Source organism: Heterodontus francisci, chromosome 28, assembly GCF_036365525.1.
Source record: "Heterodontus francisci isolate sHetFra1 chromosome 28, sHetFra1.hap1, whole genome shotgun sequence".
In the NCBI taxonomy this organism is placed as follows: domain Eukaryota; kingdom Metazoa; phylum Chordata; class Chondrichthyes; order Heterodontiformes; family Heterodontidae; genus Heterodontus; species Heterodontus francisci.
In genome coordinates, this window is record NC_090398.1 from 15,913,982 (window position 1) to 15,940,982 (window position 27,001).

At 52.5% G+C, this 27,001-nt stretch overlaps 1 protein-coding gene across 3 annotated transcripts; it reads right to left on the bottom strand.

Annotated features, from left to right (window-relative positions):
- Positions 1-26,931, bottom strand: LOC137385104 (G protein-activated inward rectifier potassium channel 3-like). 3 transcript variants are annotated; one of them, XM_068059872.1, is made up of 4 exons: positions 26,801-26,931; positions 22,177-22,229; positions 2,462-3,501; positions 1-779 (listed from the first exon to the last, which is right to left on the bottom strand). In XM_068059872.1, exons 3-4 carry the CDS (start codon positions 3,375-3,377, stop codon positions 445-447), a joined length of 1,251 nt encoding a protein of 416 aa, XP_067915973.1. In that variant the 5' UTR covers positions 3,378-3,501; positions 22,177-22,229; positions 26,801-26,931; the 3' UTR covers positions 1-444. The 3 variants fall into 3 exon arrangements, with proteins under 3 accessions (XP_067915973.1, XP_067915972.1, XP_067915974.1); XM_068059871.1 differs by having other exon boundaries at positions 22,177-22,322; XM_068059873.1 differs by lacking the exon at positions 22,177-22,229.
- Between the last annotated feature and the right edge of the window lie 70 nt (positions 26,932-27,001).

The window sequence follows — 27,001 nt, forward strand, 5'->3', positions numbered from 1 at the left end:
TGAATTTCTTGACCTTTATTTAGTGAAATGTTTACAGCCCGTGCGAGGTACACAAAGTAAGACTGCAGGAATTGATGTGGTGTGAGGTACTGCCCCTCTCCACGTCCAGGGCCTTGCATTCTGGTAGATCGAGCAGGGGCGTGTGGGTGGGCAGTTAATAGGTAGGATAGGAGATGGAGGAGAGGGACTGGGGTAGGCTGGTGAGGAGTGGGTGAGGTTTAAACTCCCAGCAAACACACGCACAGGGGCTGGATTTTGTGACACCTTCACCATTTGGTGCGCTGCCGCTTGTGGTCGAATAGCCACCACTTGATGACCACCCGGGGCACCATCGTTGGTCCAGGATTTGGGGATTGGTGGCGCCGCCAATTTTCAGTGACATTGCCGCTGGGAGCGCCGCCTCCCGCAGTCGAATAGCCCAGCCAACCCCGGCCACCCTGTGGGTCACAACTTGGACTCGCTGTCAGTGCCGGTCAGGTTCCCGTTCGGTTGGCGGTCCTCCTCCTTCCCTTCTTGCCGAGCGGCCTCCTCCTCGTCCTTGCCGCCAATCCTCTGGTCCAGACGGCTGGACACTGACCAGTAGAGATGGGCCTCAGCCGCAGCTGCCTCCTCTGCCAGCTGGCGGGCGCTGCTGACCGGGGTGGCCACCTCAAAGGTCTGGTGAAATGTCCCGTAATCCACCTCGTAGCGACCGTCCTCCAGGGACAGCACCGACATGAAACGGTAACCCCACTGCACCTCTTCAGCCAGGTACGAGCTCCTGGCTTGACAAGTCATCCCTGGAACAAGGCAGACAAGTGGGACAGCGGTTAAATCCGTCACACCTCCACTCACACACAACCATACAGGCAAAACACACAATTACACAGACATGCACATGCAGACACGCCTGCACATACGCAACATGCCTGCACATGCACAACGCACATGTACACAGATATACACTTGCACGCACACACATGACAAGCCTGCACAACACACATGTATGTGGACACACAGAATACACATGCACAGGCATGCAATCAGAACACAACCAGTACACACACAGTACACACACATATAAAGTACAAACACAGAATGTTCACTCGCAGATACACATGCACTCAGATACGCACACGTACATTTAACATGCAGACACACACATACACATGGATACACACACACACCATGCACACACACACACACCATGCACACACACACACATAACATGCACACACACACACAACATGCACACACACACACAACATGCACACACACACATAACATGCGCGCACACACACATAACATGCACGCACACACACAACATGCGCGCACACACACACAACATGCGCGCACACACACAACATGCGCGCACACACACAACATGCGCGCACACACACATAACATGCACACACACACACAACATGCACGCACACACACAACATGCGCGCACACACACACAACATGCGCGCACACACACAACATGCGCGCACACACACAACATGCGCGCACACACACAACATGCGCGCACACACACAACATGCGCGCACACACACAACATGCGCGCACACACACAACATGCGCGCACACACACACACACCATGCACACACACGCACATAACATAGACACACACACATAACATGCACACACACACACATAACATGCACACACACACAACATGCACACACACACACAACATGCACACACACACACAACATGCACACACACACACACAACATGCACACACACACACACAACATGCGCACACACACACACAACATGCGCACACACACACACAACATGCACACACACACACACACAACATGCGCACACACACACAACATGCGCGCACACACACAACATGCGCGCACACACACAACATGCGCGCACACACACAACATGCGCGCACACACACAACATGCGCGCACACACACAACATGCGCGCACACACACAACATGCGCGCACACACACAACATGCGCGCACACACACAACATGCGCGCACAGACGCACAACATGCACACACACACACATAACATGCACACACACACACATAACATGCACACACACACACACACACAACATGCACACAAATGCACAGATACATGTGAATACAATTTTAATATGCAGGCACACACACATGCTTACACTCACACAACATGCACACAGGCACAAACATCACACATAGACATGCGCAGAAACAGGCGCACACTCCTACACAAACACACGTGCACACAGGTGAAAGACAGAGAAAGAGGATGACAGAGAGTCAGACTGAGAGGGATAGACACAGACAAATAGCTGCAGGGAGAGAGACAGAAGGAGAGAGGGAGACAGTGACAGAGACAGAGACAGGCAAAAGCTACGGAGAGAGGGAGAGAGACAGAAAGAGAGACGGAGATAGGGAGATAGAGACACAGATAAATTGATAGAGGGAGAGAGACAGAAGTTGAGAGAGAGCTCCTGCCTCTCCACCTCTCACCTGTAGCCTCCACCATTCCCTCGAGGATGACCACGATCTCGATGTCCTCTTTCTCCAGTTGCTCTTTGGAGAGGTCCCAGAACGGGCTGTGCTGGTCAATTTCATGGCAGATGATGAGGGGGGAAACAAGGAAGAGGCGGTCATCGCCGGTCTCGAAGCCCACGCTGATGTCTGTCTGGTCCAGGGGGATGAACTCCCCCTCCACCGTCTGCTTGGAGCGGATCAGCTTCGCCCGAATGGAGGCTTCCACGATGTGAGAGCTCCTGAGGTCGCCGACCCGGAACATCAGGCAGAGGCGGCCGTCCCTGAGGGAGATGACGGCGCGGTCAGAGAAGACCAGCGTCTCGGCCCGCTTGTTGGGCTGCGAGATCTTGACGAACATGCAGCCCACCATGAAAGCGTTCACCATAGAGCCCAGGATGGCCTGAAGGAGCAGCAGGGCGATGCCCTCGGGGCAGCTGTCCGTGATGACCCGGTAGCCGTAGCCGATGGTGGTCTCGGTCTCGATGGAGAAGAGGAAGGCGGACACAAAGCCGTTGAGGTTGTTGACGCACGGGGTCCACGTCTTGTCTTCCAAGTGCTCCAGGTCTCCTCGGTAATAGGCAATAGACCACCAGACCATGCCGAAGGAGAACCAGGTCAGTGTGTATGCCAGGACGAAGACCAGGAGGCTGAAGCGCCAGCGGAGGTCCACCAGGGTGGTGAAGATATCCGTCAGGTAGCGGTAGGTCTCCATCACGTTGCCGTGCTGGACGTTGCACTTCCCGCCCTTCTCCACGTACCGCTGTTTGCGCCTCCGCACTCGGCTCTTGCCGGACGCCGGCCGCTCGTCCCCGCGCTCCTTCCGGGCGCAGCTGCCCGCCTGCCGCAGGGGCATCGCCATGTCCTGGTAGGCCAGGAACTTGTCGCGGCCCATCGGCCCGTCCGAGCCGGCACGCGGCGTTCCGGGTTGGGGGAGGAGGGTGGGGGCTTCGGCCGAGAGAGTCAACCGTGGCGTTGGGTCATTGTCCCCGGAGATGTGGATCTGCTGTCTGGAAAAGCTGGTAAAGCAAGCAGGAGGATTTAACTGGGAACGTCCCTCTCCATCGCCTATCAACTCAGACTCACATCACCCGGTACACCTTCCCTCACCCTCAATACCTCCCCTCACCCTCAATACCTCCCCTCACCCTCAATACCTCCCCTCACCCTCAACACCTCCCCTCACCCTCAACACCTCACCCTCAATACCTCCCCTCGCCCTCAACTCCACCGCACACTCAACACCTCCCCTCACCCTCAACACCACCGCACACTCAACACCTCACCCTCAATACCTCCCCTCAACCTCAATACCTCCCCTCACCCTCAACAAGACCGCACACTCAACACCTCACTCTCAATACCTCCCCTCACCCTCAACACCACCGCACATTCAACACCTCACCCTCAATACCTCCCCTCACCCTCAACACCTCCCATCACCCTCAACACCACTCCTCATCCTCACCACCTCCCTCACCCTCACCACCTCCCTCACCCTCAACACCTCCCTCACCCTCAACACCTCCCATCACCCTCAACACCACCCCTCATCCTCACCACCTCCCTCACCCTCAACACCACCCCTCATCCTCACCACCTCCCTCACCCTCAACATCACCCCTAATCCTCACCACCTCCCTCACCCTCAACACCTCCCCTCACCCTCAATACCTTCCCGCACCCTCAACACCAATCCTCACCCTCACCACCTCACTCACCCTCAACACCTCTCCACACATTAAACGCCACCCCTCACACACAACACCTCCCCTCACCCGCAACACCTCCCCCACACTCAAAACCTTCTCTCACCCTCAACACCCTCCCACACCCTCAATTCCTCCCCTCACCCTCAACACCACCCCTCACCCTCAACACCACCCCTCACCCTCAACACCACACCTCTCTCTCAACAGTTCCCCTCACCCTCAACACTCCCCTGACACTCAACACATCCCCTCACCCTCAATAACTCTCGTCACCCACAACACCTCCCATCACCCTCAAAACCTCACCTCAAATGCAACACCTCCCTCTCACCCTCAACAGCTCTCTGCACCCTGAACACTCAGCTCAACCACAAAACCTCCCCTCACCATCAACACACCCTTCACCGTCAACGCACACACTCACCGTCAACACACACACTCACCGTCAACACACACACTCACCCTCAATACCGCCCCTCGCCCTCAACATCTGCCCTCACCCTCAACACTCCCCTCACCCTCAACACGTCCCCTCATCCTCACCACCTCCCTCACCCTCAACACCTCCCATCACCCTCAACACCAGCCCTCATCCTCACCAACTCCCCTCACCCTCAATACCTTCCCGCACCCTCAACACTTCCCCTCATCCTCACCACTTCCCTCACCCTCAACACCTCCCATCACCCTCAACACCACCCCTCATCCTCAACACCTCCCATCACCCTCAACACCTCCCATCACCCTCAACACCACCCCTCATCCTCATCACCTCCCTCATCCTCAACACCTCCCCTCACCCTCAACACCTCCCATCACCCTCAACACCACCCCTCATCCTCACCACCTGCCTCAGCCTCACCTCCTCCCACACCCACAACACCTCCCATCATCCTCACCACCACCCCTCACCCTCAACACCACCCCTCACCTGCAACACCACCCCTCACCTGCAACACCACCCCTCATCCTCAACACCACCCCTCATCCTCAACACCACCCCTCATCCTCAACACCTCCCATCACCCTCAACACCACCCCTCACCCTCAACACCACCCCTCACCCTCAACACCCCCCGCACACTCAACACCTCCCCTCACCCTCACCACCTCCCTCACCCTCACCACCTCCCTCACCCTCAACACCTCCCCGACACTCACCACCTCCCCCACCCTCACCACCTCCCCCACCCTCACCACCTCCCTCACCCTCAACACCACCCCTCCTCCTCACCACCTCCCTCACCCTCAACACCACCCCTCCTCCTCACCACCTCCCTCACCCTCAACACCTCCCCGCACACTCAGCACCTCCCTCACCCTCAACACCACCCCTCATCCTCAACCTCCCTCACCCTCAACACCACCCCTCATCCTCACCACCTCCCTCATCCTCAACACCTGCCATCACCCTCAACACCACCCCTCATCCTCACCACCTCCCTCACCCTCAAAACCACCCCTCATCCTCACCACCTCCCTCACCCTCAACACCACCCCTCATCCTCAACTCCTCCCTCACCCTCAACACCACCCCTCATCCTCACCACCTCCCTCACCCGCAACACCACCCCTCACCGTCAACACATCCCTCACTGTCAACACACACACTCACCGTCAATACCTCCCCTCGCCCTCAACATCTGCCCTCACCCTTCACACCTCCCCTCACCTTCCACACCTCTCCGCACACTCAACACCTCCCCTCACACTCAAACAACTCCCCTCACCCTCATAAAATCCCCTCTCCCTCTACAGCTCCCCGCACCCTCAATACTCACCTCACCCACAAAACCAGCCCTCACCCTCAACACCTCTCCACAAACTCAACAACTCACCTCACCGTCAACACCTCCCCTCACCCTTAGCAACTCCCCTCACACTATACACCTATCCTCACCCTCAACACTCCCCTCACCCTCAACACGTCCCCTCATCCTCACCACCTCCCTCACCCTCAACACCTCCCATCACCCTCAACACCACCCCTCATCCTCAACACCTCCCATCACCCTCAACACCACCCCTCATCCTCACCACCTCCCTCACCCTCAACACCTCCCATCACCCTCAACACCACCCCTCATCCTCACCACCTCCCTCAGCCTCAACACCTCCCCTCATCCTCACCTCCTCCCACACCCACAACACCTCCCATCATCCTCACCACCACCCCTCACATGCAACACCACCCCTCATCCTCAACACCACCCCTCATCCTCAACACCTCCCATCACCCTCAATACCACCCCACACCCTCACCACACCCCGCACACTCACCACACCCCGCACACTCAACACCGCCCCTCACCCTCACCACCTCCCCGACACTCACCACCTCCCTCACCCTCAACACCTCCCCGCACACTTAACACCTCCCCTCACCCTCAACACCTCCCCGCACACTTAACACCTCCCCTCACCCTCAACACCACCCCTCCTCCTCACCACCTCCCTCACCCTCAACACCACCCCTCCTCCTCACCACCTCCCTCACCCTCAACACCTCCCCGCACACTCAAAACCTCCCTCACCCTCAACACCTCCCTCACCCTCAACACCACCCCTCATCCTCAACCTCCCTCACCCTCAACACCACCCCTCATCCTCACCACCTCCCTCACCCTCAACACCTCCCCTCACCCTCAAAACCACCCCTCATCCTCACCACCTCCCTCACCCTCAACACCTCCCCGCACACTCAACACCACCCCTCATCCTCAACACCTGCCATCATCCTCAACACCACCCCTCATCCTCACCACCTCCCTCACCCTCAAATCCACCCCTCATCCTCTCCACCTCCCTCACCCTCAACACCACCCCTCATCCTCAACTCCTCCCTCACCCTCAACACCACCCCTCATCCTCATCACCTCCCTCACCCGCAACACCACCCCTCATCCTCACCACCTCCCTCACCCTCAACACCCCCTCACCCTCAACACCCCCCTCACCCTCAACACCTCCCTCACCCTCAACACCTCCCCTCACCCTCAATACCTTCCCTCACCCTCAACACCAACCCTCACCCTCACCACCTCACTCACCCTCAACACCTCTCCGCACATTAAACGCCACCCCTCACACACAACACCTCCCCTCACCCGCAACACCTCCCCCACACTCAAAACCTTCTCTCACCCTCAACACCCTCCCAGGCCCTCAATACCTCCCCTCACCCTCAACATCTCCCCTCACACTAAACACCTCCCCTCACCCTCAACACCACCCCTCTCTCTCAACAGTTCCCCTCACCCTCAACACTCCCCTGACACTCAACACATCCCCTCACCCTCAATAACTCTCGTCACCCACAACACCTCCCATCACCCTCAAAACCTCACCTCAAATGCAGCACCTCCCTCTCACCCTCAACAGCTCTCTGCACCCTGAACACTCAGCTCAACCACAAAACCTCCCCTCACCATCAACACACCCTTCACCGTCAACACACACACTCACCGTCAACACACACACTCACCCTCAATACCTCCCCTCGCCCTCAACATCTGCCCTCACCCTTCACACCTCCCCTCACCTTCCACACCTCTCCGCACACTCAAACAACTCCCCTCACCCTCATAAAATTCCCTCTCCCTCTACAGCTCCCCGCACCCTCAATACTCACCTCACCCACAAAACCACCCCTCACCGTCAACACCTCTCCACAAACTCAACACCTATCCTCACCCTCAACACTCCCCTCACCCTCAACACGTCCCCTCATCCTCACCACCTCCCTAACCCTCAACACCAGCCCTCATCCTCACCAACTCCCCTCACCCTCAATACCTTCCCGCACCCTCAACACCTCCCCTCATCCTCACCACTTCCCTCACCCTCAACACCTCCCATCACCCTCAACACCACCCCTCATCCTCAACACCTCCCATCACCCTCAACACCTCCCATCACCCTCAACGCCACCCCTCATCCTCACCACCTCCCTCACCCTCAACACCACCCCTCATCCTCACCACCTCCCTCAGCCTCAACACCTCCCTTCATCCTCACCTCCACCCCTCATCCTCACCATCTCCCTCACCTGCAACACCACCCCTCAACCTCAACACCTCCCATCACCCTCAACACCACCCCTCACCCTCACCACCCCCCGCACACTCAACACCTCCCCTCACCCTCACCACCTCCCTCACTCTCAACACCTCCCCGACACTCACCACCTCCCCCACCCTCACCACCTCCCTCACCCTCAACACCACCCCTCCTCCTCACAACCTCCCTCACCCTCAACACCTCCCCGCACACCCAACACCTCCCTCACCCTCATCACCTCCCTCACCCTCATCACCTCCCTCACCCTCAACACCACCCCTCATCCCCAACCTCCCTCACCCTCAACACCACCCCTCATCCTCACCACCTCCCTCACCCTCAACACCTCCCCTCACCCTCAAAACCACCCCTCATCCTCACCACCTCCCTCACCCTCAACACCTCCCCGCACACTCAACACCACCCCTCATCCTCAACACCTGCCATCACCCTCAACACCACCCCTCATCCTCACCACCTCCCTCACCCTCAAAACCACCCCTCATCCTCACCACCTCCCTCACCCTCAACACCACCCCTCATCCTCACCACCTCCCTCACCCGCAACACCACCCCTCATCACCACCTCCTTCAGCCTCAACGCCTCCCTCACCCTCAACACCTCCCCTCACCCTCAACACCTTCCCGCACCCTCAACACCAACCCTCACCCTCACCACCTCACGCACCCTCAACACCTCTCCGCACATTAAATGCCACCCCTCACACACAACACCTCCCCTCACCCGCAACACCTCCCCCACACTCAAAACCTTCTCTCACCCTCAACACCCTCCCACACCCTCAATACCTCCCCTCACCCTCAACACTCCCCTGACACTCAACACATCCCCTCACCCTCAATAACTCTCGTCACCCACAACACCTCCCATCACCCTCAAAACCTCACCTCAAATGCAACACCTCCCTCTCACCCTCAACAGCTCTCTGCACCCTGAACACTCACCTCAACCACAAAACCTCCCCTCACCATCAACACACCCCTCACCGTCAACGCACCCCTCACCGTCAACGCTCCCTTCATCGTCAACGCTCCCCTCATCGTCAACACTCACCTCACCGTCAACACACACACTCACCGTCAACACACACACTCACCCTCAATACCTCCCCTCGCCCTCAACATCTGCCCTCACCCTTCACACCTCCCCTCACGTTCAACACCTCTCCGCACACTCAACACCTCCCCTCACACTCAAACAACTCCCCTCACCCTCATAAAATCCCCTCTCCCTCGACAGCTCTCCGCACCCTCAATACTCACCTCACCCACAAAACCACCCCTCACCCTTAACACCTCTCCACAAACTCAACAACTCACCTCACCGTCAACACCTCCCCTCACCCTTAGCAACTCCCCTCACACGATATACCTAACCTCACCCTCAACACTCCCCTCACACTCAACACGTCCCCTCATCCTCAACACCTCCCTTCAGTCTCAAAACCGCCTCTCACCCTTAACACTCACCTCATCTACAAAACCTCTCCTCACATTCAACACTCACCTCACCTTCAACACGTCCCCTCTCCCTCAACAGCTCTCTGCAACTTCACTCAACTCACCCACAAAACCTCCCCTCACCCTCAATAAATCCCCTCTCCCTCAACAGCTCTCCGCACCCTCAACACACACCTCACCCACAAAAACCTGCCCTCACACTCAACACTCCCCTCACACTCAACAATTCCCCTCACACTCAACAATTCCCCTCACCCTCAACACTCCTGTCAATCTCAACACCTCCCCTCACACCCGACACCTCCCCTCACACTCAACACTCCCCTCACACTCAACAATTCCCCTCACACTGTCCAGCTACCCTCACCCTCAACACTCCTGTCAATCTCAACACCTCCCCTCACACCCGACACCTCCCCTCACCTCAACACATCCACTCACCCTCAATAACTCCACTCACCCTCTACACCTCCCATCAGCCTCAATACATCCACTCTCCCTCAACAGCTCTCTTCAGCCTCAACACTCAACTCACCCACAAAACCTCCCCTCACAAACAACACTCCCCTCACCCTCAAAACCTCCGCTCACCCTCAACACCTAAACACACCCTCTGCACTTTCCTCATCCTCAACACCTCCCCTCACCCTCAACAGCTATCCGCACACTCAACAAACACCTCACCCACAAAGGCTCCCCACACACTCAACACATCCCATCACCCTCAACAGCTCCCCTCAAACGCAGCACCTCCCTGGACCCTCAATGCCTCCCTGGACCCTCAACGCCTCCCTGGACCCTCAACGTCTCGCCCACGCTCAACGCCTGTCTTCACACACAATACTACCCCACACCCTTAGCAATTCCCCTCACACTATACACCTAACCTCACACTCAACACCTCCCCTCATGCTCAAATACCTCCCCTCTCCCTCAAAACATCCCCTCTCCCTCTACACCTCCCCTCACCCTCTACACCTCCCCTCACCCTCTACACCTGCCCTCACCCCCAACACCTGCCCTCATACTCAAAACCTCCCATCAAATGCAACACCTCCCCCACCCTCAACACATCCACTCCCTCAATAACACCCCTCACCCGCTACACCTCACCTCACCCGCTACACCTCCCCTTTGCCTCAACAGCTCTCTGCAACCTCAACACTCAACTCACCCACAAAAGCTCCCCTCACCCTCAATACCTCTCTGCACCCTCAACACCTCTCTGCACCCTCAGCACTTTCCTCACCCTCAACCTCAACATACCCCGTCACCCTCAATATCTCCCCTTGCCCTTAATACCTCCACTCACCCTCAACAACCTCCCTCATACTATACACACCCCTCAGCCTCAATACATTGCTGCTCCCTCAACAGATCGCTTCAACTTCAACACTCAATTCACCCACAAAACCTCCCCTCACAATCAACACTCCCCTCACTCTCGAGACCTCCGCTCGCCCTTAACACCTCTCTGTACCCTCAACACCTACCCACACCCTCTGCACTTTCCTCAACCTCAACACCTCCCCTCGACCTCAATAGCTCTCCGCACCCTCAACACTCACCTCACCCACCGAACCTCCCCTCACACTCAACACTCCCCTCAGCCTCGACACCTCCCCTCACCCTCGACACAGCCGTCGCCCTCGACACCTCCACTCGCCCCCGACACCTCCACTCGCCCTCGACACCTCCACTCGCCCTCAACACCTCCACTCTCCCTCGACACCTCCACTCACACTATACACCTAACCTCACCCTCAACACTCCCCTCACCCTCAACTCCTCTCACCCTCTACACCTCCCCTCACCCTCAACTCCTCCGCTGACCCTCAGCACCCCTAAAAACCTCCCCTCACCCTCAACACTCCCCTCACCCTCAACACTCCGCTGACCCTCAACTCCTCCGCTGACCCTCAGCACCCCTCTGCACCCTCAGCGCCTCCCCTCACCCTCAACACTCCCCTCGCCCTCAACACCTCTCTGTACCCTTAATACCTCCCCTCACCCTCAGCACCTCCCCTCACCCTCAACACTCCCCTCGCCCTCAACACCTCCCCTCGCCCTCAACAGCAATCCGCACCCTCAACGCACACCTCACCCATAAAACCTCCCCTAACCCCCAACTGTCTGCACAGTCAACACCTCCCTTCAGCCTCAAAAAATCCCCTCACCCTCAACACACTCCCTCACACTCAATACCTCCCCTAGCCCTCAACACATCCACTCAGCATCAACACCTTCCCTCACACTCAACAATCGCCTCGCCCTCAACACCTCCACTCGCCCTCAACACCTCTACTCGCCCTCAACGCTAGCCTCACCCTCAACAGCTCCCCTCACCCTCAAGATACCCCCTCACTCTCAACACACCCCCTCACCCTCAACACCTCACCTCACCCTCAACATCTGCCCTCTCCCTTCACACCTCCCATCACCCTCAACACCTCCCATCCAGCTCAACACCTCCTCTCACCCTCTACAGCTCTCCGCACCCTCAACACTCACCTCACCCACAAAACCTCCCCTCAACCTCAACTCCTCCCCTCACTCTCATCACCACTCTGCACCTTCAACACTTCCCCTCACCCGCAACACCTCCCCACGCCCTCAACAGCTTCCCCAACCTTAACAACTCCCCTCACACTCAAAACCTCCACTCGCCCTCAAAACCTCCACTCGCCCTCAATAGCTCCCCTCACCCTCAATAGCTCCCCTCACCCTCAATAGCTCCCCTCACCCTCAATAGCTCCCCTCACCCTCAATAGCTCCCCTCGCCCTTAGCAACTCCCCTAACACTATACATCTAACCTCACCCTCAACACTCCCCTCACCCTCAACACCTCCCCACACCATCAACATTCCCCTCTGCTCAACACACCCCTTTACGCTCAACACCTCCCCTCACCCTCTACGCCTCCCCTCACCCTCTACGCCTCCCCTCACCCTCTACGCCTCCCTTCAAACACAGCACTTCCCCGCACAATTAACACCTCCTCTCTTCCTTAACATATCGCCAGACCCTAAACAGTCCACTCACCCTCAACACTTCTACTCACCCGCTACATCTCCCATTAGCATCAACACTGCCCGTCACCCTCAATACCTCCCCTCTCCATCAAGCCCTCCCCTCGCCCTCACCACCTCACCTCTCCCTCAACACCTCCCCTCACCTTCAACACTAACAACTCCCCTTGAACTTCCTTCAACACCTCCCCTCTCTCTCAGCACCTCACCTCACCTTCAAAATTTCCCTCACCCTCAAAACCTTGCCTCTCCCTCAACCTCTCGCCTTTCCATCCCCTCTCAAATCAACTCCTCCTCTCTCCCTCATCCTCTCCATCTACTCCCCAACTCAACCTCCTTTCTCCCTCAACCTCTCCCATCTCCACCGTACACAACCTCATCCTCTCTCCCTCATCATCTCCCCTCTCCATCTTCTCTCAACTCTATCTCCACTCTCACTCAACCTAACCCCATCCCTCAAACCCTCCCCTCTACCACATCCTTTCCCCTCTCCCTCAAATCTCTTCCTTCTCCCTCAACCCTCCCATCTCCGTCAACCACCTCCTCTCTCACTCTACCCCTCATCTCTCCTTCAATATCTCCCCCTCCCTCAAACGCTCCCCTCTGCATCTCCTCCCAATTCAACAACGCCTCACCCTCAACCCCTCACCTCTCCCTCAAATTCTCCCCTCAACCCCCACCTCCATCCCCTTCTGTCAATTCCCTCCCAAACCCCTTCCCTCCCCAATCCCCTGCCATAATATCCTTCCCCCTCCCCTTTTCCCTCTCCCTCGGTCCCAATTTACCCCCTCCTCCCTCCCTCCCTCCCTTACCCCATTCCCTCCGAGGCTCTGACTCGATCAAGTGGAGGCCCCTCCAGGAGGGTGTGGGGAGCTGGAATCCAAGTCAGCGGGGGATGGGATGTGACCTGCCCCCTTCCCCCACTCTCCATTCCCTCAAAGGCAGCCTCCTGAGAGCTGCTATTTCCATCCCAGTGTTGCCATGGAGATCTCAGGACGAATCTATTCACAGCCGCAGGACCTTAACATCACTCAGTTTAATTCACAGGAGGTCTCTTCCCTTAAAAACAGCGGCGCTCGAACCGAGAGATTAACACAGACACAGAACCAGACTGACACAGTCTCTCACACACAGAACCAGACTCACACACACACAGAACCAGACTGACACAGACTCACACACAGAACCAGACTGACACAGACTCACACACACACAGAACCAGACTGACACAGACTCTCACACACAGAACCAGACTCACACACACACAGAACCAGACTGACACAGACTCACACACAGAACCAGACTGACACAGACTCACACACACACAGAACCAGACTGACACAGACTCTCACACACAGAACCAGACTCACACACACACAGAACCAGACTGACACAGACTCACACACAGAACCAGACTGACACAGACTCACACACACACAGAACCAGACTGACACAGACTCACACACAGAACCAGACTCACACACACACAGAACCAGACTGACACAGACTCACACACACACAGAACCAGACTGACACAGACTCACACACACAGAACCAGACTGACACAGACTCACACACAGAACCAGACTCACACACACACAGAACCAGACTGACAGAGACTCACACACACACAGAACCAGACTGACACAGACTCACACACACAGAACCAGACTGACACAGACTCACACACAGAACCAGACTGACACAGACTCACACACAGAACCAGACTGACACAGACTCTCACACACAGAACCAGACTCACACACACACGGAACCAGACTGACACAGACTCTCACACACAGAACCAGACTGACACAGACTCACACACAGAACCAGACTGACACAGACTCACACACACAGAACCAGACTGACACAGACTCACACACACACAACCAGACTGACACAGACTCACACACACACAACCAGACTGACAGACTCACACACAGAACCAGACTGACAGAGACTCACACACACACAGAACCAGACTGACACAGACTCACACACACAGAACCAGACTGACACAGACTCACACACAGAACCAGACTGACACAGACTCTCACACACAGAACCAGACTCACACACACACAGAACCAGACTGACACAGACTCTCACACACAGAACCAGACTGACACAGACTCACACACACAGAACCAGACTGACACAGACTCACACACACAGAACCAGACTGACACAGACTCACACACACACAACCAGACTGACACAGACTCACACACACACAACCAGACTGACACAGACTCACACACAGAACCAGACTGACATAGACTCACACACACACAGAACCAGACTGACACAGACTCACACACACACAGAACCAGACTGACACAGACTCACACACAGAACCAGACTGACACAGACTCACACACACACAACCAGACTGACAGACTCACACACACACAGAACCAGACTGACACAGACTCACACACACAGAACCAGACTGACACAGACTCCCACACAGAACCAGACTGACACAGGCTCACTGACACAGAACCAGACTGACACAGGCTCACAGACACAGAACCAGACTGACACAGACTCACACACAGAACCAGACTGACACAGACTCACACACAGAACCAGACTGACACAGGCTCACACACACACAACCAGACTGACACAGACTCACACACACAGAACCAGACTGACACAGGCTCACTGACACAGAACCAGACTGACACAGACTCACACACACAGAACCAGACTGACACAGGCTCACACACACTGTACACAAAAAGCAGGACAAATCCAACCCGGCCAATTACCGCCCCATCAGCCTACTCTCTATCATCAGTAAAGTGATGGAAGGTGTCATCAACAGTGCTATCAAGCAGCACTTGCTTAGCAATAACCTGCTCAGTGACGCTCAGTTTGGGTTCCGCCAGGGCCACTCAGCTCCTGACATCATTACAGCCTTGGTTCAAACATGGACAAAAGAGCTGAACTCAAGAGGTGAGGTGAGAGTGACTGCCCTTGACACCAAGGCAGCATTTGACTGAGTATGGCATCAAGGAGCCCTAGCAAAACTGGAGTCAATGGGAATCAGGGGGAAAACTCTCTGCAGGTTGGAGTCATACCTAGTGCAAAGGAAGATGGCTGTGGTTGTTGGAGGTCAATCATCTGAGCTCCAGGACATCACTGCAGGAGTTCCTCAGGGTAGTGTCCTAGGCCCAAACATCTTCAGCTGCTTCATCAATGACCTTCCTTCAATCATAAGGTCAGAAGTGGGGATGTTCGCTGATGATTGCACAATGTTCAGCACCATTCGTGACTCCTCAGATACTGAAGCAGTCCGTGTAGAAATGCAGCAAGACCTGGACAATATCCAGGCTTGGGCTGATAAGTGGCAAGTAACATTCACGCCACACAAGTGCCAGGCAATGACCATCTCCAACAAGAGAGAATCTAACCATCTCCCCTTGACATTCAATGGCATTACCATCGCTGAATCCCCCACTATCAACATCCTGGGGGTTACCATTGACCAGAAACTGAACTGGAGGAGCCATATAAATACCGTGGCTACAAGAGCAGGTCAGAGGCTAGGAATCCTGCAGTGAGTAACTCACCTCCTGACTCCCCAAAGTCTGTCCACCATCTACAAGGTACAAGTCAGGAGTGTGATGGAATACTCTCCACTTGCCTGGATGGGTGCAGCTCCAACAACACTCAAGAAGCTCGACACCATCCAGGACAAAGCAGCCCGCTTGATTGGCACCCCATCTACAAACATTCACTCCCTCCACCACCGACACACAGTGACAGCAGTGTGTACCATCTACAAGATGCACTGCAGCAATGCACCAAGGCTCCTTAGACAGCACCTTCCAAACCTGCGACCTCTACCGCTTAGAAAGACAGGATCAGCAAATACATGGGAACACCACCGCCTGCAAGTTCCCCTCCAAGTCACACACCATCCTGACTTGGAACTATATCGCCGTTCCTTCACTGTCGCTGGGTCAAAATCCTGGAACTCCCTTCCAAACAGCACTGTGGGTGTACCTACCCCACATGGACTGCAGCAGTTCAAGAAGGCAGCTCACCACCACCTTCTCAAGGGCAGTTAGGGATGGACAATAAATGCTGGCCTGGCCAGCATCGCCCACATCCCATGAATGAAAAAAAAACTCACTCACCTATCGATACACAAAGAGAAACTCTCTCTGATGCACACACACAAACTCACACACATAGAGAAGATCACACACAGATGCACACACACAAACTCACACACATAGAGAAGTTCACACACACAAACTCACACACATAGAGAAGTTCACACACAGATACACACACACAAACTCACACACATAGAGAAGTTCACACACAGATACACACACACAAACCCACACACAGAGATGTTCACACACAGATGCACACACACAAACCCACACACATAGAGAAGTTCACACACAGATGCACACACACAAACTCACACACATAGAGAAGTTCACACACAAATGCACACACACAAACTCACACACAGATACACACACACAAACTCACACACATAGAGAAGTTCACACACAGATGCACACACACAAACTCACACACAGAGAAGTTCACACACAGATACACACATAGAGAAGTTCACACACAAATGCACACACACAAACTCACACACAGAGAAGTTCATACACAGATACACACACACAAACTCACACACAGAGAAGTTCACACGCAGATACACACACACAAAGAGAAGTTCACACACAGATACACACACATAGAGAAGTTCACACACAGATACACACACATAGAGAAGTTCACACACAGATACACACACACAAACTCACACACACAAACTCACACACATAGAGAAGTTCAGACACAGATACACACACACAAGCTCACACACATAGAGAAGTTCACACACAAACCCACACACAGAGAAGTTCACACACAGATACACACACACAAACTCACACACATAGAGAAGTTCACACACACAAAGAAGTTCACACACAGATACACACACAAACTCACACACACAAAGAAGTTCACACACAGATACACACACACAAACCCACACACATAGAGAAGTTCACACACATATACACACACACAAACTCACACATATAGAGAGGTTCACACACAGATACACACACACACAAACTCACACACATAGAGAAGTTCACACACAGATACACACACACAAACACACACACAAAGAGAAGTTCACACACAGATACACACACACAAACTCACACATATAGAGAAGTTCACACACAGATACACACACACAAACTCACACACAGATACACACACACAAACCCACACACATAGAGAAGTTCACACACAGATGCACACATACAAACACACACATAGAGAAGTTCACATACAGATACACACACACAAACTCACACACAAAGAGAAGTTCACACACAGATACACACACAAACTCACACAGAGAAGTTCACACACAGATACACACACAAACTCACACACAGAGAGAAGTTCACACACAGATACACACACACAAACTCACACACAAAGAGAAGTTCACACACAGATCTTTTGGGCCTCCTTATCTCGAGAGACAATGGATACGCGCCTGGAGGTGGTCAGTGGTTTGTGAAGCAGCGCCTGGAGTGGCTATAAAGGCCAATTCTGGAGTGACAGGCTCTTCCACAGGTGCTGCAGAGAAATTTGTTTGTTGGGGCTGTTGCACAGTTGGCTCTCACAGATACACACACACAAACTCACACACAGAGAAGTTCACACACAGATACACACACACAAACTCACACACAGAGAAGTTCACACACAGATACACACACACAAACTCACACACAGAGAAGTTCACACGCAGATACACACACACAAAGAGAAGTTCACACACAGATACACACACAAAAACTCACACACATAGAGAAGTTCACACACAGATACACACACACAAACTCACACACATAGAGAAGTTCACACACAGATACACACACAAACCCACACACACAGAGAAGTTCACACACAGATGCACACACACAAACTCACACACAGAGAAGTTCACACACAGATACACACATAGAGAAGTTCACACACAAATGCACACACACAAACTCACACACAGAGAAGTTCACACACAGATACACACACACAAACTCACACACAGAGAAGTTCACACACAGATACACACACACACAAACTCACACACAGAGAAGTTCACACGCAGATACACACACACAAAGAGAATTTCACACACAGATACACACACAAAAACGCACACACATAGAGAAGTTCACACACAGATACACACACACAAACTCACACACATAGAGAAGTTCAGACACAGATACACACACACAAGCTCACACACATAGAGAAGTTCACACACAAACTCACACACAAACTCACGCATATAGAGAAGTTCACACACAGATACACACATACAAACTCACACACATAGAGAAGTTCACACACAGATACACACACACAAACTCACACACATAGAGAAGTTCACACACAGATACACACACACAAACTCACACACAAAGAGAAGTTCACACACAGATGCACACACACAAACTCACACAGGTACACACACACAAACCCACACACATAGAGAGGTTCAGACACAGATACACACACACAAACTCACACACACAAAGAAGTTCACACACAGATACACACACACACAAACTCACACACAGAGAAGTTCACACGCAGATACACACACACAAAGAGAATTTCACACACAGATACACACACAAAAACGCACACACATAGAGAAGTTCACACACAGATACACACACACAAACTCACACACATAGAGAAGTTCACACACAGATACACACACACAAACTCACACACATAGAGAAGTTCACACACAGATACACACACACAAACTCACGCATATAGAGAAGTTCACACACAGATACACACATACAAACTCACACACATAGAGAAGTTCACACACAGATACACACACACAAACTCACACACATAGAGAAGTTCACACACAGATACACACACACAAACTCACACACAAAGAGAAGTTCACACACAGATGCACACACACAAACTCACACAGGTACACACACACAAACCCACACACATAGAGAGGTTCAGACACAGATACACACACACAAACTCACACACACAAAGAAGTTCACACACAGATACACACACACAAACCCACACACATAGAGAAGTTCACACACATATACACACACAGAAACGCACACATATAGAGAAGTGCACACACAGATACACACACACAAACTCACACACATAGAGAAGTTCACACACAGATACACACACACAAACTCACACACATAGAGAAGTTCACACACAGATACACACACACAAACCCACATACATAGAGAAGTTCACACACAGATGCACACATACAAACACACACATAGAGAAGTTCACATACAGATACACACACACAAACTCACACAGAGAAGTTCACACACAGATACACACACAAACTCACACAGAGAAGTTCACACACAGATACACACACACAAACTCACACACAGAGAGAAGTTCACACACAGATACACACACACAAACTCACACACACAAAGAAGTTCACACACAGATACACACACACAAACTCACACACACAAAGAAGTTCACACACAGATACACACACACAAACCCACACACATAGAGAAGTTCACACACATATACACACACACAAACGCACACATATAGAGAAGTTCACACACAGATACACACACACAAACTCACACACATAGAGAAGTTCACACACAGATACACACACACAAACTCACACACATAGAGAAGTTCACACACAGATACACACACACAAACCCACACATAGAGAAGTTCACATACAGATACACACACAAACTCACACAGAGAAGTTCACACACAGATACACACACAAACTCACACAGAGAAGTTCACACACAGATACACACACACAAGCTCACACACAGAGAGAAGTTCACACACAGATACACACACACAAACTCACACACAGAGAGAAGTTCACACACAGATGCACACACACAAACTCACACAGGTACACACACACAAATCCACACACATAGAGAGGTTCAGACACAGATACACACACACAAACTCACACACACAAAGAAGTTCACACACAGATACACACACACAAACCCACACACATAGAGAAGTTCACACACATATACACACACAGAAACGCACACATATAGAGAAGTGCACACACAGATACACACACACAAACTCACACACTTAGAGAAGTTCACACACAGATGCACACACAAACTCACACACACAGAGAAGTTCACACACAGATGCACACACACAAACTCACACACTTAGAGAAGTTCACACACAGATGCACACACAAACTCACACACACAGAGAAGTTCACACACAGATGCACACACAAACTCACACACATAGAGAAGTTCACACACAGATACACACACACAAACCCACACACATAGAGATGTTCACACACAGATGCACACACACAAACCCACACACATAGAGAAGTTCACACACAGATACACACACACAAACTCACACACATAGAGAAGTTCACACACAGATGCACACACACAAACTCACACACATAGAGATGTTCACACACAGATGCACACACACAAACCCACACACATAGAGAAGTCCACACACAGATGCACACACACAAACTCACAGACACAGATAAACACGCACAATGACAAACCCAAGTACGCACAGGTATACACACACACCTGAGCAGATACACACACACACACAGATATACACCCACACACGCAGTGACAAACACAAGCACACACGGACAGACTGACACAGATACTCGCAGACATGCACACAGACTCGCACACAGAAATACTCACACACTCGGAAACCTGAAATGTGGTTAGGTTGGAAAAGCTGGGACTGTTCCCCTGGGAGTAAAGGAGATTGAGGGGAGATTTGACCGAGGTGTACAAGATTATGAGAGGTTTCGATAAGTTAGACAAAGGAGAAGCTGTTCCCATTAACTGATGGTACAAGGACTAGGAGACACAGATTGATGGTTTAGGGTCAGAGATACAGGGGGGGGATGTGAGGAAGAACTTTTTTACACAGTGAGTGGTGATGACCTGGAACTCTCTGCCTACGAGAGTGGTGGAAGTGGAGACAATGATTTGAAAAGGAAATTGGATGGGAAATTGACAGAAAAAACTTACAGGCGACGGGGATCGAGCGGGGGAGCGGGACTGACTGGATTGATCTACAGAGAGCTGGCACGGACTCGATGGGCCGAATGGCCTCCTTCTGTACTCTATGTCAAACACAGGGAGACACACACACACACATGGTGAGCAGTAAACGGAATTCTCTTGTACAATCCAAGAGAACAGTAGCCCCAAGGGGAGAACCAGTTTCCTACATCGGTTTCCCATCGTTAAACAAAATTCAAGCCAAACAGCTCACCCAATATTCCCAGCGTGTTCCCGGGATCAGATCCTGCTCCCTGTCTTGCTGGCCTGCGAATACATGAAGCAGCAGCTGGGAAACACCGAAGACCACCCAGGTCACGGCTGCTGCAGCCCCAGCAGCTGGCAGTCCGATTCTGCTCGCTGACAACAACAATAGCAGAGGCCGTCAGAGGAGACAAAGTGGTAGGTTCAGGCAGCGCAAGGAAATCAGTTCAGCCAACGCAGCATGAAGGAGACGCCTGAACAGAGATGTGCTGCAAAGATCCAGGCGTCAGAATCCCTCCTCACCTCCCTGCTGACGCATTGCTGCCTCTCTCTCACCGCCGTTATCTCGTTCTCTCTCTCTCTGCCTCTCTCTCCACCATTATCTTTCTCTCTCTCACTGTCTCTGTCTTTCTCTGTGCCTCTCTCTGCCCCTCTCCATCTCTCTCTCTTTCTCTCTGCCTGTCTATCTCTCTGCCTCTCTTTCTCTATGTCTCTATGTCTCTGTCTCTCTGTCTGTGTCTATCCCTGTCTATCACTCTGTCTCACTCTATGTCTCTATCGCTATCTCCCTGCTACTCTCTCTGTCTCTCTGTCTCTCGCTCTGTCTCTCCATCTCTGTTTCTCTGTCTCTATCTCTATCCCACTCTGTCTCTCTTGCTGTCTCGCTCTCTCCCCCTCTCTCGGTTTCTGTCTCTCTGACTCCGTCTCTCTCGCTGTCTCTCCATCTCTCTCTCTCTCTGTCTCTATCTTTATCCTGCTCTGTCTCTCTCTCTCTCTGTCCCTCTCCCTCCCTCTCTTTGTGTATCTCTATCTCTCTGTTTCTCTCGCTGTTTCTCTGTATGTGTGTTTCTCTCTCTCTCTATCTCTCTGTTTCTGTCTGTGTCACTCTCTCTATCTGTCTGTGTGTGTCTCTCTCTCCGTTCGTCCCTCTCTGTCCCTCAGTCTCTCTCTCTCCCTATCTCTGTTTCTTTCTCGTTCTATCTCTGTTTCTCTCTCGCTGTGCCTCTCTATCTCTTTCTCTGTCTGTGTGTCTCTCTCTCTCTTTCTGTCTGTGTGTCTCTCTCTCTCTCTCTCTCTCTATCTGTGTGTGTGTCTCTCTCTCTCTCTATCTGTGTGTGTGTCTCTCTCTGTCTGTGTGTCTCTCTCTCTCGCTATCTATCTCTGGCTCTGTCTCTGTGTGTGTCTCTCTCTCTCTCCCTGTCTCCCTGTTTCTCTCTCGCTGTGTCTCTCTATCTGTCTGTGTGTGTCTCTCTCTATCTCTCTATCTGTGTGTCTCTCTCTCTATCACTCTGTCTGTGTGTGCGTGTCTCTCTCTATCACTCTGTCTGTGTGTGTGTGTCTCTCTCTATCTCAGTTTCTGTCTCTGTCTCTCTCTCTCTATCTCAGTTTCTGTCTCTGTCTCTCTCTGTTTCTGTCTCTGTCTCTCTATCTCTGTCTCTATCTCTGTCTCTCTCTCTATCTCTCTGTGTCTCTCTCTCTCTATCTCTCTGTGTGTCTCTCTCTCTATCTCTCTGTGTGTCTCTCTCTCTGCGTGTGTCTCTCTCTGTGTCTCTATCTCTCTGCGTGTGTCTCTCTCTGTGTCTCTATCTCTCTGCGTGTGTCTCTCTCTGTGTCTCTATCTCTCTGTGTGTGTCTCTATCTCTCTGTCTCGCTCTCTATCTCTGTGTGTCTCTATCTGTCTGTGTGTGTCTCTATCTCTCTGTCTCTCTCTCTATCTCTGTGTGTCTCTATCTGTCTGTGTGTGTCTCTATCTCTCTGTCTCTATCTCTCTGTGTGTGTCTCTATCTCTCTGTCTCTGTTTCTCTCTCTCTCTGTCTCTCTCTCTCTCTATCTCTGTGTGTCTCTATCTCTCTCTCTCTATGTGTGTGTGTCTCTCTCTCTGTCTCTGTCTCTCTCTCTCTCTCTATCTCTGTGTGTCTCTATCTCTCTCTCTCTATGTGTGAGTGTGTCTCTCTCTGTCTCTGTCTCTCTCTCTGTCTCTCTCTCTCTCTCTATCTCTGTCTCTCTCTCTGTCTCTCTCTCTCTCTCTGTATATATATATTTATATATATATTTATATATCTCCCCCTCCTCTCAAAATTCTCTGCAGGTTCCTGGGGACCCTTTCATCTCCGAATCAGTATCTGTGACACACGCGCTGGAGACTGGCAGTGACCTCTGACCGCCATTTTGGTGAGAGGGTCATCTCAGCAGGCAGGGATTGTGGGCCATTTCGGCAGATCGCGAGGCCAGTGCTGATCGCTGCAGCTTCACGGCTTCTCTTAACCTGGCACAGCTGAGGATGGGGCGGGGTGGGGGGGGGTAGTGGTGGGGGGGCTGGGGGTGGGGGCGCTGTGATGGGAACCACAGTGGGGAGGACCTCAACACAGAGAGCACGATTCACCGGGATCATCGATGGCTTTGCGGGGTCAGCCTGGGATTGGTTCCCTCCGGCTTCCCGCTGCGATTGTGGAGGGAACCGGGCGGAGCGGGCTCACTGTCTGGCGAAGGCGCCAGAGGACGGCAAACGCAGCCCCCTCGACGTCCCGCCAGTGTATGACCGCACACAGAGAATCTCGGCACCAAATGTCCTGGCATCACCACACCAGTCATTTTTCCCCTTTGGAGCCTGGTACACAGGAAGAGGAGGAGGCCATTCAGCCCCTCTCGAGCCTGGTACACAGGAAGAGGAGGAGGCCATTCAGCCCCTCTCGAGCCTGGTACACAGGAAGAGGAGGAGGCCATTCAGCCCCTCTCGAGCCTGGTACACAGGAAGAGGAGGAGGCCATTCAGCCCCTCTCGAGCCTGGTACACAGGAAGAGGAGGAGGCCATTCAGACCCTCTCGAGCCTGGTACACAGGAAGAGGAGGAGGCCATTCAGCCCCTCTCGAGCCTGGTACACAGGAAGAGGAGGAGGCCATTCAGCCCCTCTCGAGCCTGGTACACAGGAAGAGGAGGAGGCCATTCAGCCCCTCTCGAGCCTGGTACACAGGAAGAGGAGGAGGCCATTCAGACCCTCTCGAGCCTGGCACACAGGAAGAGGAGGAGGCCATTCAGCCCCTCTTGAACCTGTTCCACCTGCGAATTAGATCATGGCCGATGTGCATCCGACCTCCATCCACCCACCCTGGTTCTGTAACCCGCTCATCCCCTTAAACTAAGCCAAATTTATCCGTCACAGTTGTGAAGTTTCCGCTAAATCTCCAGCGTCGAGCACATTTCTGGGGAAGGGTGAGGGGGGGGGGAGGCGGAGAATTCCCAGATTTCTGCTCCCCTTTGTGTCAGGAAGCTGTCAGACAAACTCCCCACCTGCCAAGAATGAGGAAAATTAATTTCACCACATAAACATTGATTTTAAACTGATGGTGAAGGAAGAACTTGCTTTAAAAAACAATTGGAGACTTTGACTGGAGAGAGACATTAGCATATCAACAGACAGTACTCCAAAAGGACAAAGGGGCTATTCCCTGCTCCAACTTAATCCACAATGGACTTTTGATTACCAGACGTTAAAGGTGGAAAGGCTAGCATTCCAAGTTAACTGCGAAGATGGCTGAATACACTAACAGATGTGGTCAGGCCAGTTTGGTCACATGACTGACTGACTATTGGAATTTTTTTGTTAATTTGAACTTCCAACAGGGAACTTGAACTGAGAAAGCTGTTTTCTCCCGGACTGAGAAGACCTCTCTCCTGTCTGCTCTCATCTCGCTCTCACCAGCTTCAGAAACCATTGAAGACACACGAACCCTGAGAGAGAGAAGTCTCCAACAATGAACAAGGTTGAAGAAGAATACTGGGCCCCAATGAAAAGTAACAGCTGTCTACAATCCAGGACTCCATGACGAGCTGGAAACACAGAAACAGTAACGAGAAACCCCCCCCCCCCCCTTTAGAGACTGCCTCAAGCCTCTCCATTTTATTTTTCTTCTACTCTTTTGTGTCCCTATCTGCATGTGTATATCGCATGTGCACGCAAGTGTTGTATATCTGTAGGCGTTACCCGTATTAGAGTTTAAGTTTAAGTTTTAAGAAAATTTCACTTTTCTTCTTTAAAGCTAAGAAAACCCAGTGTGCTCATTTCTTTGCCTTGTGATTGGAAAGCTGTGAACAAAGATTCACAAAAGGGGAAGCTCAAAACACGGTGTGTTTAAAATTAAACCCTGTTACAAGAAGACCAGGTAAAGATAGTAAATGACCCCTAGACACCTTTCTCACCTGGTCGTAACAAAGTGCTTCTTGACATCATCCCTGAATGGTCTGGCTCGGGTTTTAAGGTTCTGTCCCCTTGTCCCGCACCCAGCCCGCCAACCAGAGGAAATCGTTTCTCTCTATCTACCCTATCGAATCCTTTAATCACCCTGCACCCCTCGCTTAGATCATCCCTTCATCATCTAGACTTGAGAGAATACAGGCCGAGTCTGTGCAACATGTGGCTGTCATTTTGGTCATGAATGTCACATAGTGGTTATGTTACTGGGCTAGTAATCCAGAATCCCAACATGGCGGCTGAGGGAATTTGAATTCAAATTGGTTAATAAATCCAGAATTGAAAGTTATTCTCAGTAATGGTGACCACGAAACTATCATCGATTGTCGTAAAAACCCATCGGGTTCACTCATGTCCTTGAGGGAGGGAAATCTGCCGTCCTTACCTGGTCTGGCCTACATGTGACTCCAGATCCACAGGCAATGTGGGTGACTCTTGACTGCCCTCTGCGATGGCCTCGAAAGACACTCAGTTGTCAAGGGCAATTAGGGATGGGCCCCGTGAGTGAATTATTTAGAAAGCCCCTTCTCGTCCCAGAGAATCTCTTTTCTGTTGGTATCTCTTTGGACTGTGATGTTAACATATC